General features: G+C 29.5%; 2 protein-coding genes across 2 annotated transcripts; one reads left to right on the top strand and one right to left on the bottom strand.

Annotated features, from left to right (window-relative positions):
* Window positions 1-4,645: 4,645 nt before the first annotated feature.
* On the bottom strand, window positions 4,646-7,146 carry LOC111627054 (apolipoprotein D-like). The gene is made up of 5 exons (XM_023370600.1): window positions 7,138-7,146; window positions 5,872-6,002; window positions 5,707-5,792; window positions 4,886-4,993; window positions 4,646-4,818 (listed from the first exon to the last, which is right to left on the bottom strand). The coding sequence occupies exons 1-5, from the start codon at window positions 7,144-7,146 to the stop codon at window positions 4,646-4,648; spliced, it is 507 nt and encodes a 168-aa protein (XP_023226368.1).
* Window positions 7,147-7,708: 562 nt separating this feature from the next.
* Window positions 7,709-8,677, top strand: LOC111627053 (crustacean hyperglycemic hormones 3-like). The gene is made up of 3 exons (XM_023370599.1): window positions 7,709-7,817; window positions 8,087-8,294; window positions 8,413-8,677. Exons 1-3 carry the CDS (start codon window positions 7,709-7,711, stop codon window positions 8,546-8,548), a joined length of 453 nt encoding a protein of 150 aa, XP_023226367.1. The 3' UTR covers window positions 8,549-8,677.
* The last annotated feature ends 9,083 nt before the right edge of the window (window positions 8,678-17,760 follow it).

Below are 17,760 nucleotides of genomic sequence, written 5' to 3'. Positions count from 1 at the left end.
AGCATCTTGTCGTCTCGTGGAATGCATCGCATCCACTCCTCAATCTTATCGCTAGGAGCACGGAAGAAATGTCTCTTCTCGTTCGATGACTTATATCCTGCCTTGCATCCTGGCACAAAGCACGTTGGCATTTTTATGGAGCTAAAAAAACAATTATTATAGGTCAAAATCACTGACTTCAGTATATACCTAGCAAGAACAACGATCTCCTGCTAACAGTGGCGCCGACTAGCGGCAAATATTGTCTCTAGCTAAGTTTGAACTATTAGTCGAAAGACCAGTTAATCTACCGACTCTGCTTATACTAACAAGCAGGGATGAAGAGTCGGAATCGGGAAACGATCTTAAAAAATACGGATTCGGAAATCAGGAGTCAGGAGTCGTGTATTTTTTCGCCAACTACCTATCCCTGCTAATAAGTGCTAGAGCTTTTTTAGTCATCCATTATGAGCTTGGCCAGACCGGATGGTGAAGAATAGAACATGAAATATCCTGCACACACCACTCCCAAAAATTTATTGGGGAGTTACTCGCCCGGATTTCTATCAGAATGGCAGGCTGACGCCTTAAACTAGATTTACATTGTCATAGGAACCATACGAACAAACGAAACGAACGATAACGGAAACGAAATATTGTCCGTATCGTACTACATGACACAAACTGATTAAAAAGGTTAGGACGTGATTGATTAAAAAGGTTTCGAAACGGTTGACTGGTCGAACGAACCGACGTTCGGTAAAAGTTGAGATATTCTCAACTAACTCGATGAAACTCGACGAAAGGGACTAACAGGCAGTTTGTATCCATTTCTTAGCGGTGCTTTTGCCAATATGAACTTAGCAATTAGTGGCGTAGCTACATATTCAGCGGCCTGGAGCAAATGCGCCTCTTGTTCCTCGGAAGAGGTCTCGCGGAATTTATTTTGAACATTTAATTTAAAAACGTATATCCAATTATTTCGAATTAAAACCTTACTTAATAACAATTTATTTGAGATTCAAGTCATTTCAACAATAAGATATTCAATTTAAATAACACAAATATAATAATAAAAGAAAATAGAATTCTTTAAGTACCGAGTACCTAATAATAATTACTACACATTGTATAAACTGTATAAACAAAATGTATGCAAGTTTAGTTTCATAACAAATACATAATAGCGAGATTGCGGCAAAAATTTCAACGCGAAAACGTGTACGTTGGAAGTTCAGCGCCTGTAAGCTAGAAGTTTGACAATGGCGTTTGGAACGTCGAGCATGATTCCAATGACGTTCCAAACGCCATTGTCAAACTTCTAGGCTTACAGGAAAGAGGCGCTGAACGTCCGACCTACAGGTTTTCGCTTTCCGGAATATTTTTATCAGATGAGGCAAACAAGATATGCTGATGATAAGCACTTAAATAGTGTACATAATTGTCGAACGGATTCAAATCTAATTGTTAATTGATTAATTATTAAATCCAAAAAAAATTTTTTTACAAATGTTTTTACAAGTTTTTATTTCGCCATTTCTAACTTGGCGCCCTCATGATTCGTGCGCCTGGAGAGGTTCGTTCCAATTGCTTCTCGGTGGCTACGCCTCTGGGCCGAATCTTCCAATGATATTTTAAGTGATGTCGTGACTCCTGAAAAATTTAAGGGGATTTTTTGGTTCCTCCGATTTAAATCCCGAGTCTTAGAGCAGAAAGGTGATGCCTTAACTGCCCCCGCCGTCCAGCCCGCAACACTTGTCTACGTGTAACATCGGAATGTTGAGTAAATTCTTATAAATAGCAATTATTTAAAAACTATGACTGGCAACATTAATTGTGTTAATTCTTAAAATATGCTTTACTGTCAGTCATAATTATATGCTTTTGAAATATTTATACTTCATTAGAAATCATATAATGATATTTATTAAGTATTTTATTGCAACTGTGTACTTTGATATTTTAAAATAAACATGGTATTAAATCAAGTTAAAATGTTAAATATCTTAAAAATAATTTTCTACAATAATAATGTTTTTAAGAATAATGACGTTATTTTAAAAAATGTAAGCGTTCTGTAGCATACTAACTTCGGATGACAGTTGAGGTCATATTTTGAATGTTTAAATTTTAAAATTACCCCTGTGACGTTAAGAGTTTTTTTTAAATTTTATTTTGCAGGTTTATTATTGGGTTAGGCCTGGAGCACAATGGAGTAGCCAGGTAATGAGGTACGAAGCATGTTGGGAAAAACTGCTCATGAAAAATTGCTGAAGTTTCTACTCCGGACTCGACCCCTCTTTAAGTTCTCAGACATCAGGCAAATAGTTAGAATTTAATTCATCGGTTTAATTCAGGTCGTTCGAAGTCCGAATCAATTTTCCCATCACAAATAATAGAAAGTTAATTAATCTATTCCCAGACCCTGAACAATACCCATTTCGATCAACTTAAAACAGCAAATATAAATAATTTAAGGTAAAAGTAATACAGATGCCCTAATAATAAATTGAAACACGAAAACCATAATTAAAATTCGTAAATACCGTATAATGAAATGAAAATTGCATGTAATGGTAGCACATCGTAATCTTCCCCATCTTAATATAGATGTGTCATTTAATTATAATAGTTGTGAAATTTAACATATTATAGATAGTGTGAGATTTTATTTCTTCTTACGTAGGCCCATTTTTGGAAACACATGGTTAAAGTAAGCTTCAAAGCGTACTTTAATCCAGTGTTTCCAAAAAATGGGCCCGCGTAAGAAGTATTACGTTTAATGATTTTCACATGTGGAGATGTGGAGAACAATATTCACTTTGCACAAGCGAATATTGTTCTCCAAGACATATATTTAAATATTGTTCTATAAGACATTTTTTTTCGATCACCCACATATTCTAAAATGTCATAAAGTATAATCATCATGACTTAACCTCTTCACATTTTGTTTGAATAAAATCAAGTTGTAATGTCTTCGGATAAAAAGCATATCGTCCTCATATTTTTCATAAAAGTTTAAAAATATAAAAGTCTGTACAGTACGATAGAGCGTTGAATATCCGAAATAATTGAGGGGAGACTGTTTCGGATAACCGAAATGGGAAGAGGTGGATGGATCCGGATTACTGTTTATTACAGAGAAGAAAGAAAAGGGCAGAGGCATTTGGTGGGCGCTATTAACTCGTCTTGGCTGTTGATGACTTTTGCTTCGACTTTACTTATTTATTAATATACTAGAGTTTTTACTTTTGAACCGTGAGTTTTATTGTATTCAATTATCATCTTGGAAAATCCGAAATTCTTTACTTCGGAAATTCAGTATGTTATTTCAACGAATTGGTAAGCAGTAGTCCTTTATTACAATGGAGGCCTAATATACGTATTGATGAAAGTTCGAGTTCAAAGTAAAAAATGCATAATAGTAAAACTAATATCAAATAAAGTATAATACTCAGGCTAAAATGATTTATTAGTCTTTTTTGACGAAGTCATTTAATTTTCTTTGTTTTACACATTTTTAAAAATATTTAACGTTGCTAAATTTCTGGTTTATTTGATCGTCATAAAAGTTGAAAAACTTGCTTCGTTTCTAATTACAACATGTCAACACTGTTTGTGATGCATTAAATGCATTAATGTGTGAAGATACTGTACATTAAAGCATTTGATGCATTAAAAGCCTCTGACTCATTAGTTACGCTTTTAATATTTTCCGGCTATAATATATAACAGAGGAAAAGTATGAAGATCCGTAAAAGAATGATCCTCAAGATTTTTACATTTTTCAGCAGAGGGGACGTTGAAATGTCGAAAAATGCAAAAAGAATTTCGAGATTTTTTCCGTATGTATGGGGGAACACAATTTTATTCACGCAATTTGAAGCTTAATAATAACTCCTGTTCCTTTTGTCAAAAATTTCTGAAATATTGCAGGGAGATTTGTGTATTAGGAACATTGATGCTATTGAATTTTGGTGAATAAAAGTAGAGTGGTGAGGCGATAAAGGGGGTCGTGTGTATCTGCAGTACGGTCTGATTTAATGACGATTTTACTTGCTCTTAGCATTTACAATGTTTTTTTAAAAGTCATTCCTACCCTACCTTTTTGCTATTTTAATAATAATTATTAATTCAATTTTAAATATTGTCGGGAAAGTTACGCAATTCGTTGTCAAAGTTTTTTGTATTGTAATAGATAAAACCTAATAATATTTGATAACAATATTGTACAACTCCTACAGTACTGTACATCAGGTACAATAAGTATTACGTAAAGTCTTAAATTTCCAAAATATTAATGCTTCAGTAATCACGTAACAATAGAATAATAGCATTTCTTATATAAAGAAGTGATAATTTTCACAAAACATTCGTTTTTTAATGAATTATCAATTAATCACTACACCATTATATAAATAGTAAATAAAATACAATAAATTTCTGATAATTTACAGATAATGTATCAAAGTAATTACTGACTAACAATATAATTTTTTTTCTACAAATGTCTGAATATTATTTCAGAAATATTCATGAAGCACAAAAATAAAATAAATTATTTATATAACATTACTAATTTACACAAATACTTTTATATGAATAAATAATTATAATTAATTTTCACACAGATTTTAAATATTATTCAAACTGTGTTTTTTTATTAAAAATGTGAAGATAATTTGCTATTTAATCTTCCACTTATATCTGTACAGTTATTAAAATTAGTGTCAATTAAGGTAGCTCTGCTTATGTTAAGAGAATCTATAACATCAAACATTTTATTCAAATATTCTGGTTTCAAAAGTATTTGACGTGAAAGAATCCATAAGTTCTCTAAAAAATAAGCGTATTTTTAAATGTAAAATATTTTAAGATTTAATATATAGGTCTACTTACTTACCTGTGTGACCAAGAGTTCCAGCTAATAATGGCGATTCATAACAACTCCATACTGCTGCATAATCTTCGTAATTTGTATCTATAATTTTATATATCGATCTGAAACGAACTATATAATAAAAAAACCTCTATTAACTATTATCGAAAAACTAGTTATTTATTTATTTTAGTATAAAAATTTAAGATATTTTTTGAGGGGATGAAGATGTATGAAAAATTTATTACTTAAGTTTAACTGTGAAAAATGCTTGAATAAAAGATTATACAAATTTTTAAATTAGTATGAAGATATTTTAACAATTAATATAAAAGATGGACCCAAATTTTACGCTAATAATGTTATAATAATAAAAGCAGTAACCAGATCCGACGTTAAGGGGGTCCAAGTTAATATTAACATGAATCACTACACACTTTAATACTTTTATAATGGATTATAAGAAATTTATATAAATTACTAAGTCAATAGTTAACTCCACAATTAAATTACTTTTCCTATATTTAGCATTTTTATTACCTTTTTCATTACGAAGGGAGGTGCCCGGAACCCTTAGCACCTCCCTGGTTACGTCAGTGTTTTTTTATCTATTTATAACAATTTATTTTTATTTGTAGAAAATTACAGAAAGTTCCAACATAATTTTATGAAAACATTTTTAGATACGTTTACATGAAATTAATTACAATCGGTTTAAATCTCAAATATATTTAAATTATTACAAATTTTTAAGCTAATTATTTAGCTAAGTAATAACTTCATAATATATTTTAATAGAAAAATAAGGATTTAAATGATAATTTTTAAAAACTTCTTAGACTTACGTGCTCCTAGTGTAAGCTCCATATTTGCTGGAGATATAGAATTGACAGTACGTAATTTACCTTGCATTATAATAAAATGCCGATTTCTATATAATTATAAAATGTACTTTCAATATTTTACAATATAATACAATTAAATTATGTTTTGTATATATATAAATTTACATAATATTAACTCCTGTTCTTCTAAATAATGCATTCCCATTTTCGACATTGGTAATAATTGTTGCAGAACATTTTAATCCCGTTTCGAATAATGTAAATGTTCTTTTTATTTCATACCAAACTCCCTGAAACTGAAGTAAATAATTTAATTTACACAATAAAATATTAATATTTACTAAACAATTTATTAATTCTTTTTTAAGAATTACAAATTGTATGACAAAATAAAGAATATTTAATAGTAAAAATAACTATACCTGAGTGAGGTTGAAGTTAGTTACAGTCTTAGGTTTAGGACAATGATGAGGATAAAGTGTTAAAAAAATCGCTGTTCGAAACAATATTAATATATAAAATATACTAAACTTATACATTTAAATTTCAAAGAAATTTACTAAAGTATTTATATATACAGTAAGTTAATGTGACTGCTGATTCTATACCTTTCTATCAAAGAAAACATCATTCGTTACTATTAATATAGCCTACGTAGAAACGTTACCTAATGAAATAAATAAATAAATAACCTTCGTTTTGCACTTGACAACACTTGTATTATCAATTGTAACTGTTGTCAAGTTGTCAGTTGTTCCAAAATATGATTTAAATGATGCAAATATTTTTTGAGGTCGTTAACCCGGATCTTCTAATTCATAAAATTAGTACAATAATTTATAGAGTATGAGTATTTATATTATTTTTTAAAATTTCTTTTGTATATATTATATTATTAGTGTATTGTAAAGTACATATGCCTTAATTTTTCCATATAATTAGAATAAAAACAATTCTTATGTCGTATTTTTTACAAAATGCGGCTCATCAAACTCATAGAAACCATAATAGATGTTAATTACTTATAATTGATTTTTTAAAGCAAAAAATTAATTTATATTTCTTGATTATTTACTATTCAGAAGTAAAAATGTATTGTTGATTGAATTATAACATTTTCTCTATTTAATTACTATTTAAAAATGCATAAGGAGTTCTGAAAATGTTTAAATTTCTTCATTTTTTCCTATAGAAAATTATATAAATATTACTTATTTTTAAAAAATTATATTTTAGGAAGGATCAATATATATATAACTGTTTATATTTAATAAACAATAAAATTATTCATATAAATTAAATTCTTAAGCTTATGATTTATTCAAATCATTAATTTTTACTTTCCCTGCTCTGTTATAAAACAAAGGAAAGGTATGGCGATCGAACTAAAATGTCCCCCTAGACTTTTACTTTTTATACACTCAGAACTACTTGAAACATCGAGAAATACAAAAAAAAATTCAGGTTTTTTTCCCCCTGTATCTGTGAATGTTGTTGTGTATGTGCGGGGCACGTATTTTGTTCACCCTCTTAGAAGCTTAATAACTCCTGTGTTTTTTGTCGACTATAACTGAAATTCTGTAGGGAGGTTTGTGTATTAGGATGATTGATGCTATTAAATTTTGGAGGTCAAAGGTCGACGAGGTGGAGAGATAGAGAGGGTCATGTCATATCTCGAGTAGGGTCGGATTTAATAACGATTTTATTCGATTAATTAGTCAGAAATTCAAAGCAATTTTTAAAGATAATTTTATTCGAGAAGAGAATTTCATAAGTTTTAGTAAGTTTTCTATAAAGCTAATATATAAATACTTCAATTTCCGATGAACTAGACCTAAATTATGAAATTAAATTTACAAAAATAACTTATTTTCAACCATTTTAAAAATTCAAATAATATATCTATTTACGATATATTGAATATTAAACTTAAAAAAATTATAAATTTTATGAAAGGTTCGTTTGTGACTCTTGTTATAGTCTAAATAAATCTCAGAAATTCATGGGTGGTACGCCGACATACACACGTGTCGATTTATATATAAAGCATCAACATCTTCAACAAAATATTATTATTCCAGAAAAATTGACAGAAGCTTTGGATAAAACAGGTAAATTTTTTAAACATTTTCTTTGTTTTTTTTTAAATATAAAATAAAATAATCCTTTATGATTATTTCATTATATATTTTAGAATTTTTTAAAGAAAATTATAAATCTTTCTCTCTAAACGAGTTCCTGTTTAAAAAGTAAAATATAAACAAATCTATTTAAATGTGTATAATATTTTTATTGATAAATTTAATAAAAGTAATAAAAAAATAAAGCTATTTAATTTGTAAATTTTTTTATTATTATTTTAAATTGAAATTTATTGTAGAAATGGCACATCTTCTAAAACGCCAAGTATTTTTGATGATTCTTTTTGTTGTGTTTGCAACGATTCAATCCCAAATATTCAGCAAAAGAAAATTCGAACGATTAGGATGCACTGGAAAATATAATAAACCGATGTTTGCAAGACTTTCAAGACATTGTCAAGAGTGTTATCAATTATACAAAGACATCGATGTGGAAATTATTTGCAGGTATTTCTCGCTAAATATTACAATTTCGTTTACCTTATTTTAAAAATTTAAGAATTATATAATTTGTTTTTTTAATATAAATATTATATCTTGTATATATATATATTTTTTTTTTCAGGTCAAATTGTTTTAATAACGATTACTTTAATAGATGTATGGATGCGTTGATGTTAAAATCTGATGAACGAGACGAATTGAAAGAAATGGTTAAGACTCTTAATGGTTATGATATAAACTTTAATGTAATATTTTAAAATTATCAAATGTTGTGCTTGGATTATCCATCTACTAAATGATACATTTTAAGAATTTATACGAGTTCTTTCTCTAGGATAACTTTCTGTAGCAAAATTATAAATTTTATGAAATAAAAAATCATTCATGACTGCTTTAGATTATTTTATGTAAAATTTACAAGAGATAAAAATAATTTTTTCATTTATTCGAGCAAATAAATTTTTTTTTAATGTTTCTAAAATTATATTTAGTTTTAAATGGTTTATTGTCACAATTCACGATTTGGAATTAAATTAGTAGCAGCGAGTTGTGTTACGTTTAAAAACACGTTTAAAATTTAAATTTTAATTAAAATTTAAGCTTCAGGTAAATCTAGATTTATTTATCCACATTGTTGGAAGAACAGAAGTTAGAATTTAATTAAAAAGTTGTTAGTTAAAAATTGTCTTTAAAAAATGTTATATTAAATCCTTATATAAAAAATTTTAATAAGAAATTAAATTATTGTAAACATCTACACAAGATTTTACATAAATTGTTTAATAAAACAATCAATAATTAAAGTATTTAATTCCAAAATAGTTATTGAATATCCAAATAAAGAAAATTTAAGAATATTTAGACAATAATTTAATTCGTAACGAGCAATTATTTATTGCGACATCGTCACAATGCCGGGTTACATGTTTTAATCCTATGTTTTTAAATTTATTTAATTTAAAATAGGCTTATATGATCTCCACCTCAAATTAGTATTGTCTTGCCCCTGTACATCATACTTTTCCTTCTAGCAATAAAGTGGTGCCGATAAAAACTCCATTCAGGGAAAAAGTTTGAATTGAAATAACGTTAGTTAAACGACGCCTCCTGCCCTTAATCTTTCCATATTTTCATTTGTATTTGTGTTTAGATAAATATTCTAACGAATTTTTTAATTTATTACAAATTATTTCACAAAATGTAAAAAATCCAGCAACGAGTTGCATAACCTTCCCGGAAAAAAAATTAAAATTATAGTAGCACCATCTGTTATCATATTTTATTAAGAAACTTTTTATATTATTAATTATTATAAAATGAAAAAAAGTTTAATTCTTAGGGCAGAAATAATTTTTATAAAAATGAGTAAAATATTCATTTAAATCCGACCCTACTCGAGATATGACACAAGACCCCTTCTATCTCCCCGCTCCTTTAACTACCAAAATTTAATAATATCAATGCCTCTAATAGACAAACGTCCCTGCAAAATTTCAGAAATTTTCGACAAAAATCACAGGAGTTATTAAGCTTCAAAAATAAAAATAACGGACGTTTAAAAATGGAAAAAAAAAATATTAAAAACATAAATTATAAGCTCATTAAATAAATTTCGAAAATTGCATTTTGTCTTTTTAATTTTAATTTCAATCAGAATTAAAATCCCAGATAAGTTCTAAAATAATTAAATATTTATACAGGTGTATATAGAAACAAATGCTGTTAAAAATAAATCTATAGTAAAGCTACGATAGTATATTTGTTTGTATTGTACATAAATATAAATCTCTACATCCAATATTTTTTTTCAATTTCAAATTTATTCCAAAATCAGTGTTTAAATTATTTATAAAAGATTAAATTTCTTATTATATCTTCGTATTGTTTATATAGATTTTAATGAATTGAACTCAACATTTTATATTTCCTGCACGAGGATATACTTCAGTTTTCAAGGTTTATTTATTCATTTCCTGTGTTTTAGAGAGTTCAAATAACCAATCATATAATATTTTAATGTGACGTAATTATAACATATTCTTTATGTTACATATAAGTGTTATATTGCATTGCTGTTTAGTAATTTACAGTTAGTCAGAACAAAATATATTAAAAAATTAATGAATTAAAATGAAGCATATAGTAATATATGCTATTATCTTTATTTTAATAATTTTAGGTAAGCGAAATATTAAATATTTATTACTTTATAGATTTAAAATATCTAAATTTTAATATGTAATAAAATTTCTTTTAATTTAAAATTATTTAAATTTGTTTATAAAGTATATTTACAACATAAATTTAAATAATAATGTATTATAATATAATTTTAACTTTTAAATTAATATTTTATTTCATTAACATCTTTAGATTTCATATACTGTCAGGAAATGGTATGCTATAATTATGTTTAAAATATAAAATTTTTAAATATATAATTAAATTTTAATGCTATAATTAACAGGCATTAGGTATTTTTTAAGGCATTGCTTATAAATTTTTAAAATTTCGCATAAATATGACTCTATTTTTTAATATTAATAGTAAAGTTGTAATCCAATATTTCTAGTTAATTTCTTATATTTTAATTTAAATTCTATTGTTAATTAACCTTGTATATTTTTAACTATGTTGCTGAATAATAAATTTGCTTAAAAATAATATAGAATTTTAATTACGAACTTTAAAATATGATTAAATAAGGCTGTATTGTTCGGTTCTAATCCAGGAATTCGTTTCCTCGTTTCTTGCAGTATTTTTCTGAAAAATGTATTAAAAATTTTATTAGAAAGCACTAAAATTAGTTTTTTTTTAATATACAGGCTTAGTCAAAAGTCTTTTTGCACCCTTTTCATTCCAAATGTATTAAAGATATATTAATTTTGTTAATGTATTTACATAGAAAATTGTATAGAACCTTTTTGTTAACCTTAAAAATCATTTAATGTCACTTAAAACTATCAATAAATCACTTTTACTCCTCATGAATTTAAGCTTCAATTTTTAAATTAAAAAGTCATATTTTGAAATCTGTGTCCACATTTTAGGAGCATAATAATTATATTTAGGACCTTCCAATTGGTACTGTACATCAAGTAAAATTTACGAATCGATTTTTTAACGTTTTCTATAAGTTATCAAATATTCATCTGATATTAAAAATATAAAATTTTAAACATTTCATAATTAATTTTAATTTAATTTTGTTGACTTTTTTTGCATTATCCGTATTTAAATTTTAGGATGATCCCGATTATTATGCTTATCCTGATGATCCACCTGTTGATCCGCCAACAACTACGGTAAGTAATTTTTATTATATAATAATTATAAATTAAATAAACTAAAATAGGATAAATAAACTCGTATACTCTGTCTCATTCTGTGTAAGTTATTCTTTAATATTAATTATTTACTGTCTTCGTTTATAATGCCTGAAAAACGAAAAGTCTTCTTTAATATACAGTGGACCACGTTTCTTACGGCACAGGAAAATGGTGTTTAACCGAAATTTAAGTCTAAATTCGGCACAGTATGGCCGAACTAATAGGTTTAATGTAGTGAAGTGACCTTGTATAGTAGAAAGTTGGCATTCTCTATTCTCTTTTGGTTATTGAACCACATGGAGGACATGTTTCTTTGGAAATTCTCTACCTCTGATACATGATAGTAGCTGTTCAAAAACTTGCACAATTCTTTTCACGAAAAATAAAACAATAAAGTCACATTGTGTAGCATTTGAATGCACGAATTCATTGGAGTAAGGGATGTCAATGAAAGTATTTCCGTGGAACCAGAAAAGGGTTGGATAACAAATCATTTTTCCCTTGATTAACTGAAAGAGCTTGTCTCTGGTAAATTGAAAGAAAAGTCTTTCAAGTTAACAGAAACAATTGACAACCAACTAGCAATTTATATTTGTGTGAACTTGTATATTTATATTTATGGGACCTTAATCATCATCTTAATTAACATAGGCTATTAATTAGAATATGTTTTTATCATAATTTGAAGTGACTTGTAAAAGAATAGTATCACAAACGCTAGATATACAAAATTTTGCTTTTATTTCTTCAAAATTATATGAGAAAAATGTAAACTATATCACAAAGAATTAAAAACATATCACAGAGACGTTTATTACATAACTAAAAATTGCCGAAGTTATGCAAAAATAATCAGAGATCTCTTACACTATCCCATAAAAAAACTGGTAAAACTAGGTTGAAAAAAAAGAGATTAGCAGAAATATCTAAATAAAGGAAACTCAAACTTCCTTCGCTGATACCACTACTTAAAGATGTTCTAACGTTCAACCAAATTAATGTAGTGCAACAACTTTAAGGCACAAAGCAAAGATCGAAGCCTTTTTCTGTGATGATGCTTACTTTTCCGATTTATTATCATGATGTAGGCTTTCTGCAAAACTTCCTATAGATGTAGTCTGTGTAATGTGCACTTTATTCAATACAATACAATAAGGAAAGGGAAGAAGGCCGTACTCGTAGGTGTAGCCTTTAAAAGTGGATGAAAGGAAGATACGAAGGGAGAGAATGAGAGAAAGATTTATAGCAGAGGCCAAGAGGGTGAAAATGTTGAAGAGTGGAAAGGGAAGGGGAAATTGTGTGCCGCATGGGGAATTTATTAAAATAGAACAAGTTACAAAATATAAAATTCCGAATACAAAATACATAGATAGGCCTACATATTAATAACTGATGCTAAACATAAGATAGGCGGCAGGTAATGGAATACACCAAAAAGTAATTTGATTACATAATTGTTAATTAGAATACAGAAAAATACATACAGAGGTAGACTTAGACATATACAAGAGATTATGATAAACGTTGTGGATACATTAAAACCAAAACACGATATAACTACTCAGTAAAGAAGGAATATTAGTAGATGGATATAAACAGAATACAAATACAGCGCAAAACAGAAGTTAACAACATTGCAGATAACATGGGAGAACAGTATTAAATAGTAGATACACAAACACCAAACCATTGTGTACAGAGCACCACTTTGAGTTGATAAGGAGAGTGATGGAACCTAATCCAATATTTTAATGTTCTTTGCGAAGTCCCTAAGAGCTTTGAGAGTGTTTTTGTAACTAGTCAGTTCATTAAGCTTGCAAGGCCAATGGAGTCCTGCACTGTATACGATGTCTGCCAGGGTTTTCCTTTGCACTCTGTAAAGAGGACAGTTGAAGAGAATGTGCACAGTATCTTCTTCCTCGTTCAGATTGCATGGGCAGAGTCCGTCCGTTTTATGCAGGAATCTTTTAAGATAGGTCCTGAGGTTCCCATGTCCGGTAACCAACTGGGTGAGTTGAAAGGAGACCATTTGACAGGTGGTGTTATTCCTGTCTGTAGCGTGCGGGAAGAAGTCGTGAGTAATCCTACCTGTGTTTGAATTGTCCCATCTGGTCTGCCAGTACGTTTGGATTATGCTGTGCACCTTCTGTTGGATCCAGCTAGGAGAGATCCTGGTATAACTGTCACTTTGAAGTCTTTGTGGGGCCTTCCGTGCCAGGAGGTCAGCCCTATCGTTCCCTTGCTCATTGGAGTGTCCCTTGATCCATTGGATGGTGATGTTGGTTTGATTGTTAAGGTCCTGAAGACACTTAACACTGTCATGGACAATAGGTAAATTGGTGTTAGCCTTCAGAATCTGATGGATTGCCGTACGGCTGTCATTGTAAATGTAATAATTTCGTTGCACTTTATTCATATATTGAGTCTTACTGTCAAATCTGCTTACACTATTTTTATGCCACAACTTTTAACAGTTTTCTTTATTTAGATGTTTCTGCTGAGTTCTTCTTTTTCGATCTGGTTTCACCAGTTTTTATAGGATTTCAAGTAGTTTTCATTCATCAATAACATCGTAAGAAAATAGTTTTCATAATAACTCATGTGATATATTCATGTGACCGTCATGTAGTGTCCTGCAGCTCTTTCCTAGGATTCCAGAAAATAAGTATTTCAAAAATTTTTGAAAAATACGAGTTATTAGCGAGGTTGAGGCCGAAGTTTTAAACGTAAAAACATGTACGTCGGACGTTCAGCGCCGCATTCCTGTAAGCCTAAAAGTTTGACAATAGTGTTTGGAATGTCGAGCATGATTCCAATGACTCAGATTCAGATTCAGATTCAGATATTTATTTTGTATATGTCACAAGACATATCCCGGTGCCGCTTGTGCATAACCGGGTGAATACAAGTATATAATATTAATTACATAATATATGAGTATAACCTTGATTACATAAAATATGAGTAAAATTAAATACATAATATATGATTATAATATATATACATTTTTAAATAATAAACGCGTACAATAGTATATAGTTAATTGCACGCGCGTGCAGTAACTTATTGCAGAAGCATCTTGTATTGCAGGACAACACTTATGATGTGCCATCAAAGGCAATACTCTCACACTCAATTGATACACAGTATCATTTGTAATCATATTAATTAACACTTAACAATTAATTAACACGATCAATTATTAAGAATAATAAATTTACAGTTCGACTATGCAAGTGCATATCACAAATACATCACATATGTTACATAAATTAATACCAGTGAGATAGATATCAATTACATGAACTCAATATTATACAATCAGAATTATGAAATACATAAAAATTAACTACATTATGTCACGTATGTTACATAGATTACTATAGATGATAAAGTATCAATTACATGAGAACAATATTATACAATCAGAATTATGTGATACATAAAAATTAACTACATCTCAAGTTTTCATACATAGCTATGTATATAAGTTAGTCATATCCATTTATCATTATTATTAATAACTTGCATTAATTAACATACATCGAATCTTCCTACAATGTTTGTCAATTACTCACGTTATACATACAATCTATAATTATACGTTGTGTATGTTATATACAATTTACACATCACTATGGTAATTCTCATGATGACATCATCTACATGTTCTCCTGAATAACATTCCAGTTATGCTTCCAGTTAGCTGCCGTAAGACAAGGGTCCTCACATCCATAGATACACTACTCATCATAAAAGTGAAATCTTAGCGTTGTGAGTCACTTATCATCTCGTAAGTTCTTGAGTTCACAGTTTAAGCCATATGTGGCTTAATTGAAGACAATAGCTCATAAGATCCAAAGTTTGGTAGTTGAGCATGTTCCAAAGTGCTCTCAGTATGTAAATGTCTCACTTAATAGTGCATTACTTATAATATAATGTTGAAAGGAACACCACAAGAGGACGCTCACAAATTTTACTGAAAAATCAGTTAAGTGTTACTAGTTCGGAGATCAATCCAGCCAGAGTGACCTAAAGTTGAAGATATGACGAAAAGTCCACTCCTTACAAGAACGTTACAGTCATTAATATGGTAATCCTGTAGCAAATACCTATAAGTACGCTACTGTTATAGTGTATAATAATGTGGACTCTTCTTGAATCTAATGAAAGACACAGTTCTAACTGAACCATAGTTACTCTATACAAAACAAAATCAGTTGTAACTCAGGTTGAATAACACTAGAGTTGATCCAATGACTATCCAAACATCATTGTCAAACTTCTAGGCATACAGAAAAGCGGCGCTGAACGTCCTACGTACACGTTTTCGTGTTTAAAACTTCGGCCTCAACCTCGCTATTAAGCTTCAAGGAAGGTAAACAAAATCGTGCCACACACAAACACACACACATTAATATCCATACATACAGAAAAAACTCTGAATGTTTTGCATTTCTCGATGTTTCAAGGTCACCTAAGTCCGAAAATGCAAAAATCTTTGGGAGGGGATCATTTTTTGACTGACTGCCATACTTTCCCTGTATTATCTACACCCTTTGTCAGAAAAGTTCCAGGACAAAGCTCGTAGAAACTAGAAAATTTGCAATTACCATGTAATGATCCTAGCTCCTGTCAAAATGTCCCCTCGGCGATCTATATACAATTGCCAATGTTTCTGGAGGTCTTGGAAGCAAGTAGAGAAAGCTTCAAGTGTGATGCTTCTTAGCTCATTTGTCACAGTCTGTTGGATATCTGCGATATCTTGACAAAACGTCTTTTTCAGTTGCTTGATGAAACATCCCTTTCAGTTGTAACCCTTTGTCAGAAAAGTGTGATTTTTTCTTGTTTCCGCGAGTGAAAAAGCAACTGAAAGGGTCGTTTCGTCAAGATGTCGCAGACATCCAATAGGCTGTGACAAATGAGCTAATAAGCATCACACTTGAAACTTTTTCTGCTTGCTTCCAACACCTCCAGAAACATTGACAATTGTGTATAGATAGCCGAGGGGACTACTTTGACAGAAGCTAGGATCATTACTTGGTAATTGCAATTTTCTAATTTGTCCTAAGCTTTGTCCTTGAACTTTTCTGACAAAGTGTATATAACAGAGCCAAGAAAGTAAAAATAAGAGTCCATGACTTCGTTTTCGATATACAAAGGTATTACAGTGACAATGTCCATGCTCTCTGATGCGACAAGCGTACCTAACGGAATTTAGGTCTAGGAAGTCAAAAATAAAAACAGTATTACGTGCGCTTAACGGAAAATAGAAGCGAAAAACGAACAAAACACAAGAACAAAGCAATCACCATCTTGGATCGTCTCTCCCTACTTGGTCAATGCAAGGATCATGTCTCCCGTGGCATGTAGGTATGAGGATATCCTCTTTTGTGCCTAAGGATACTATACAAGGATCGACTCCTCTGTGTCTAACAGGGATCGCTTCTTTTCTTTCGGTTCCGCTTCTATTCTATCGCGATACGACAAAGTCGCGCGATGTCCTAGTTAAATTCAAATTTAATTTATAATTATTAAACTTGGTACAAGATCGTGGCCTAACTGCCTAACTTTAGATCAAATTATGAATTGGTTAATAGCTTATTACCACATAAAACAAGATTTAATTAATTGAATATTTAAGTAATTAAATTTTATTTCTTTAGCCTCCTCCAAATATGAATGGATGTGTAAGTAGTAGTTTTTAAAATAGGTACAGTAAATGTTTAATATAGATTAATATTTATTAAGTTGGCATTTAGACTTATATTTTAAATACAGTGGTACCTCGTACTTCGAGGTACCACTGTATATCCTTTCCCAAATTCATAGAGATTAACATGTAGGATATGCTTTTTATCTGAAGACGTTTCGGCATTGAGCATGTAATTGTCTTATTTTACATTAAATGAATTAATTCACTTTCCATTATTTATGGGAAAAATTATTTCGGACTTCAAACCATTCGGAGTTCGAGTGACCTCCTGGAACGAATTAAGTTCGAAGTACGAGGCAACACTGTATATGAAACCATAAAAATTACATAAACTTTGAATTAAATAGGATAATAAACACGATCTTCAATGTCAGTAAGTCAAGTCATAAATCCAATTAAATTCTCTCATCAGTTAGTCACAAAT

The sequence above is a fragment of the Centruroides sculpturatus genome, unplaced genomic scaffold, assembly GCF_000671375.1.
Source record: "Centruroides sculpturatus isolate CEXI.00-Female unplaced genomic scaffold, Cexi_2.0 scaffold417, whole genome shotgun sequence".
Taxonomy (NCBI): domain Eukaryota; kingdom Metazoa; phylum Arthropoda; class Arachnida; order Scorpiones; family Buthidae; genus Centruroides; species Centruroides sculpturatus.
Note: the sequence above shows the minus strand (reverse complement) of the source record. Positions and strands in the feature narration are given on the sequence as shown.

Bases quoted from the DNA above. Each gene is read 5' to 3' on its own strand.
- LOC111627054 (XM_023370600.1), bottom strand. The intron at 5,793-5,871 runs GTAAATTTATAT...ATAATTATATAG, and splicing joins AGAACAGGAGTTAATATTAT to AAATCGGCATTTTATTATAA. The intron at 4,819-4,885 runs GTAAGTAAGTAG...CTTATTTTTTAG, and splicing joins TGGAACTCTTGGTCACACAG to AGAACTTATGGATTCTTTCA.
- LOC111627053 (XM_023370599.1), top strand. From the start codon at position 7,709: ATGGGTGGTACGCCGACATACACACGTGTCGATTTATATATAAAGCAT. The intron at 7,818-8,086 runs GTAAATTTTTTA...AATTTATTGTAG, and splicing joins AGAAGCTTTGGATAAAACAG to AAATGGCACATCTTCTAAAA. The intron at 8,295-8,412 runs GTATTTCTCGCT...TTTTTTTTTCAG, and splicing joins GATGTGGAAATTATTTGCAG to GTCAAATTGTTTTAATAACG.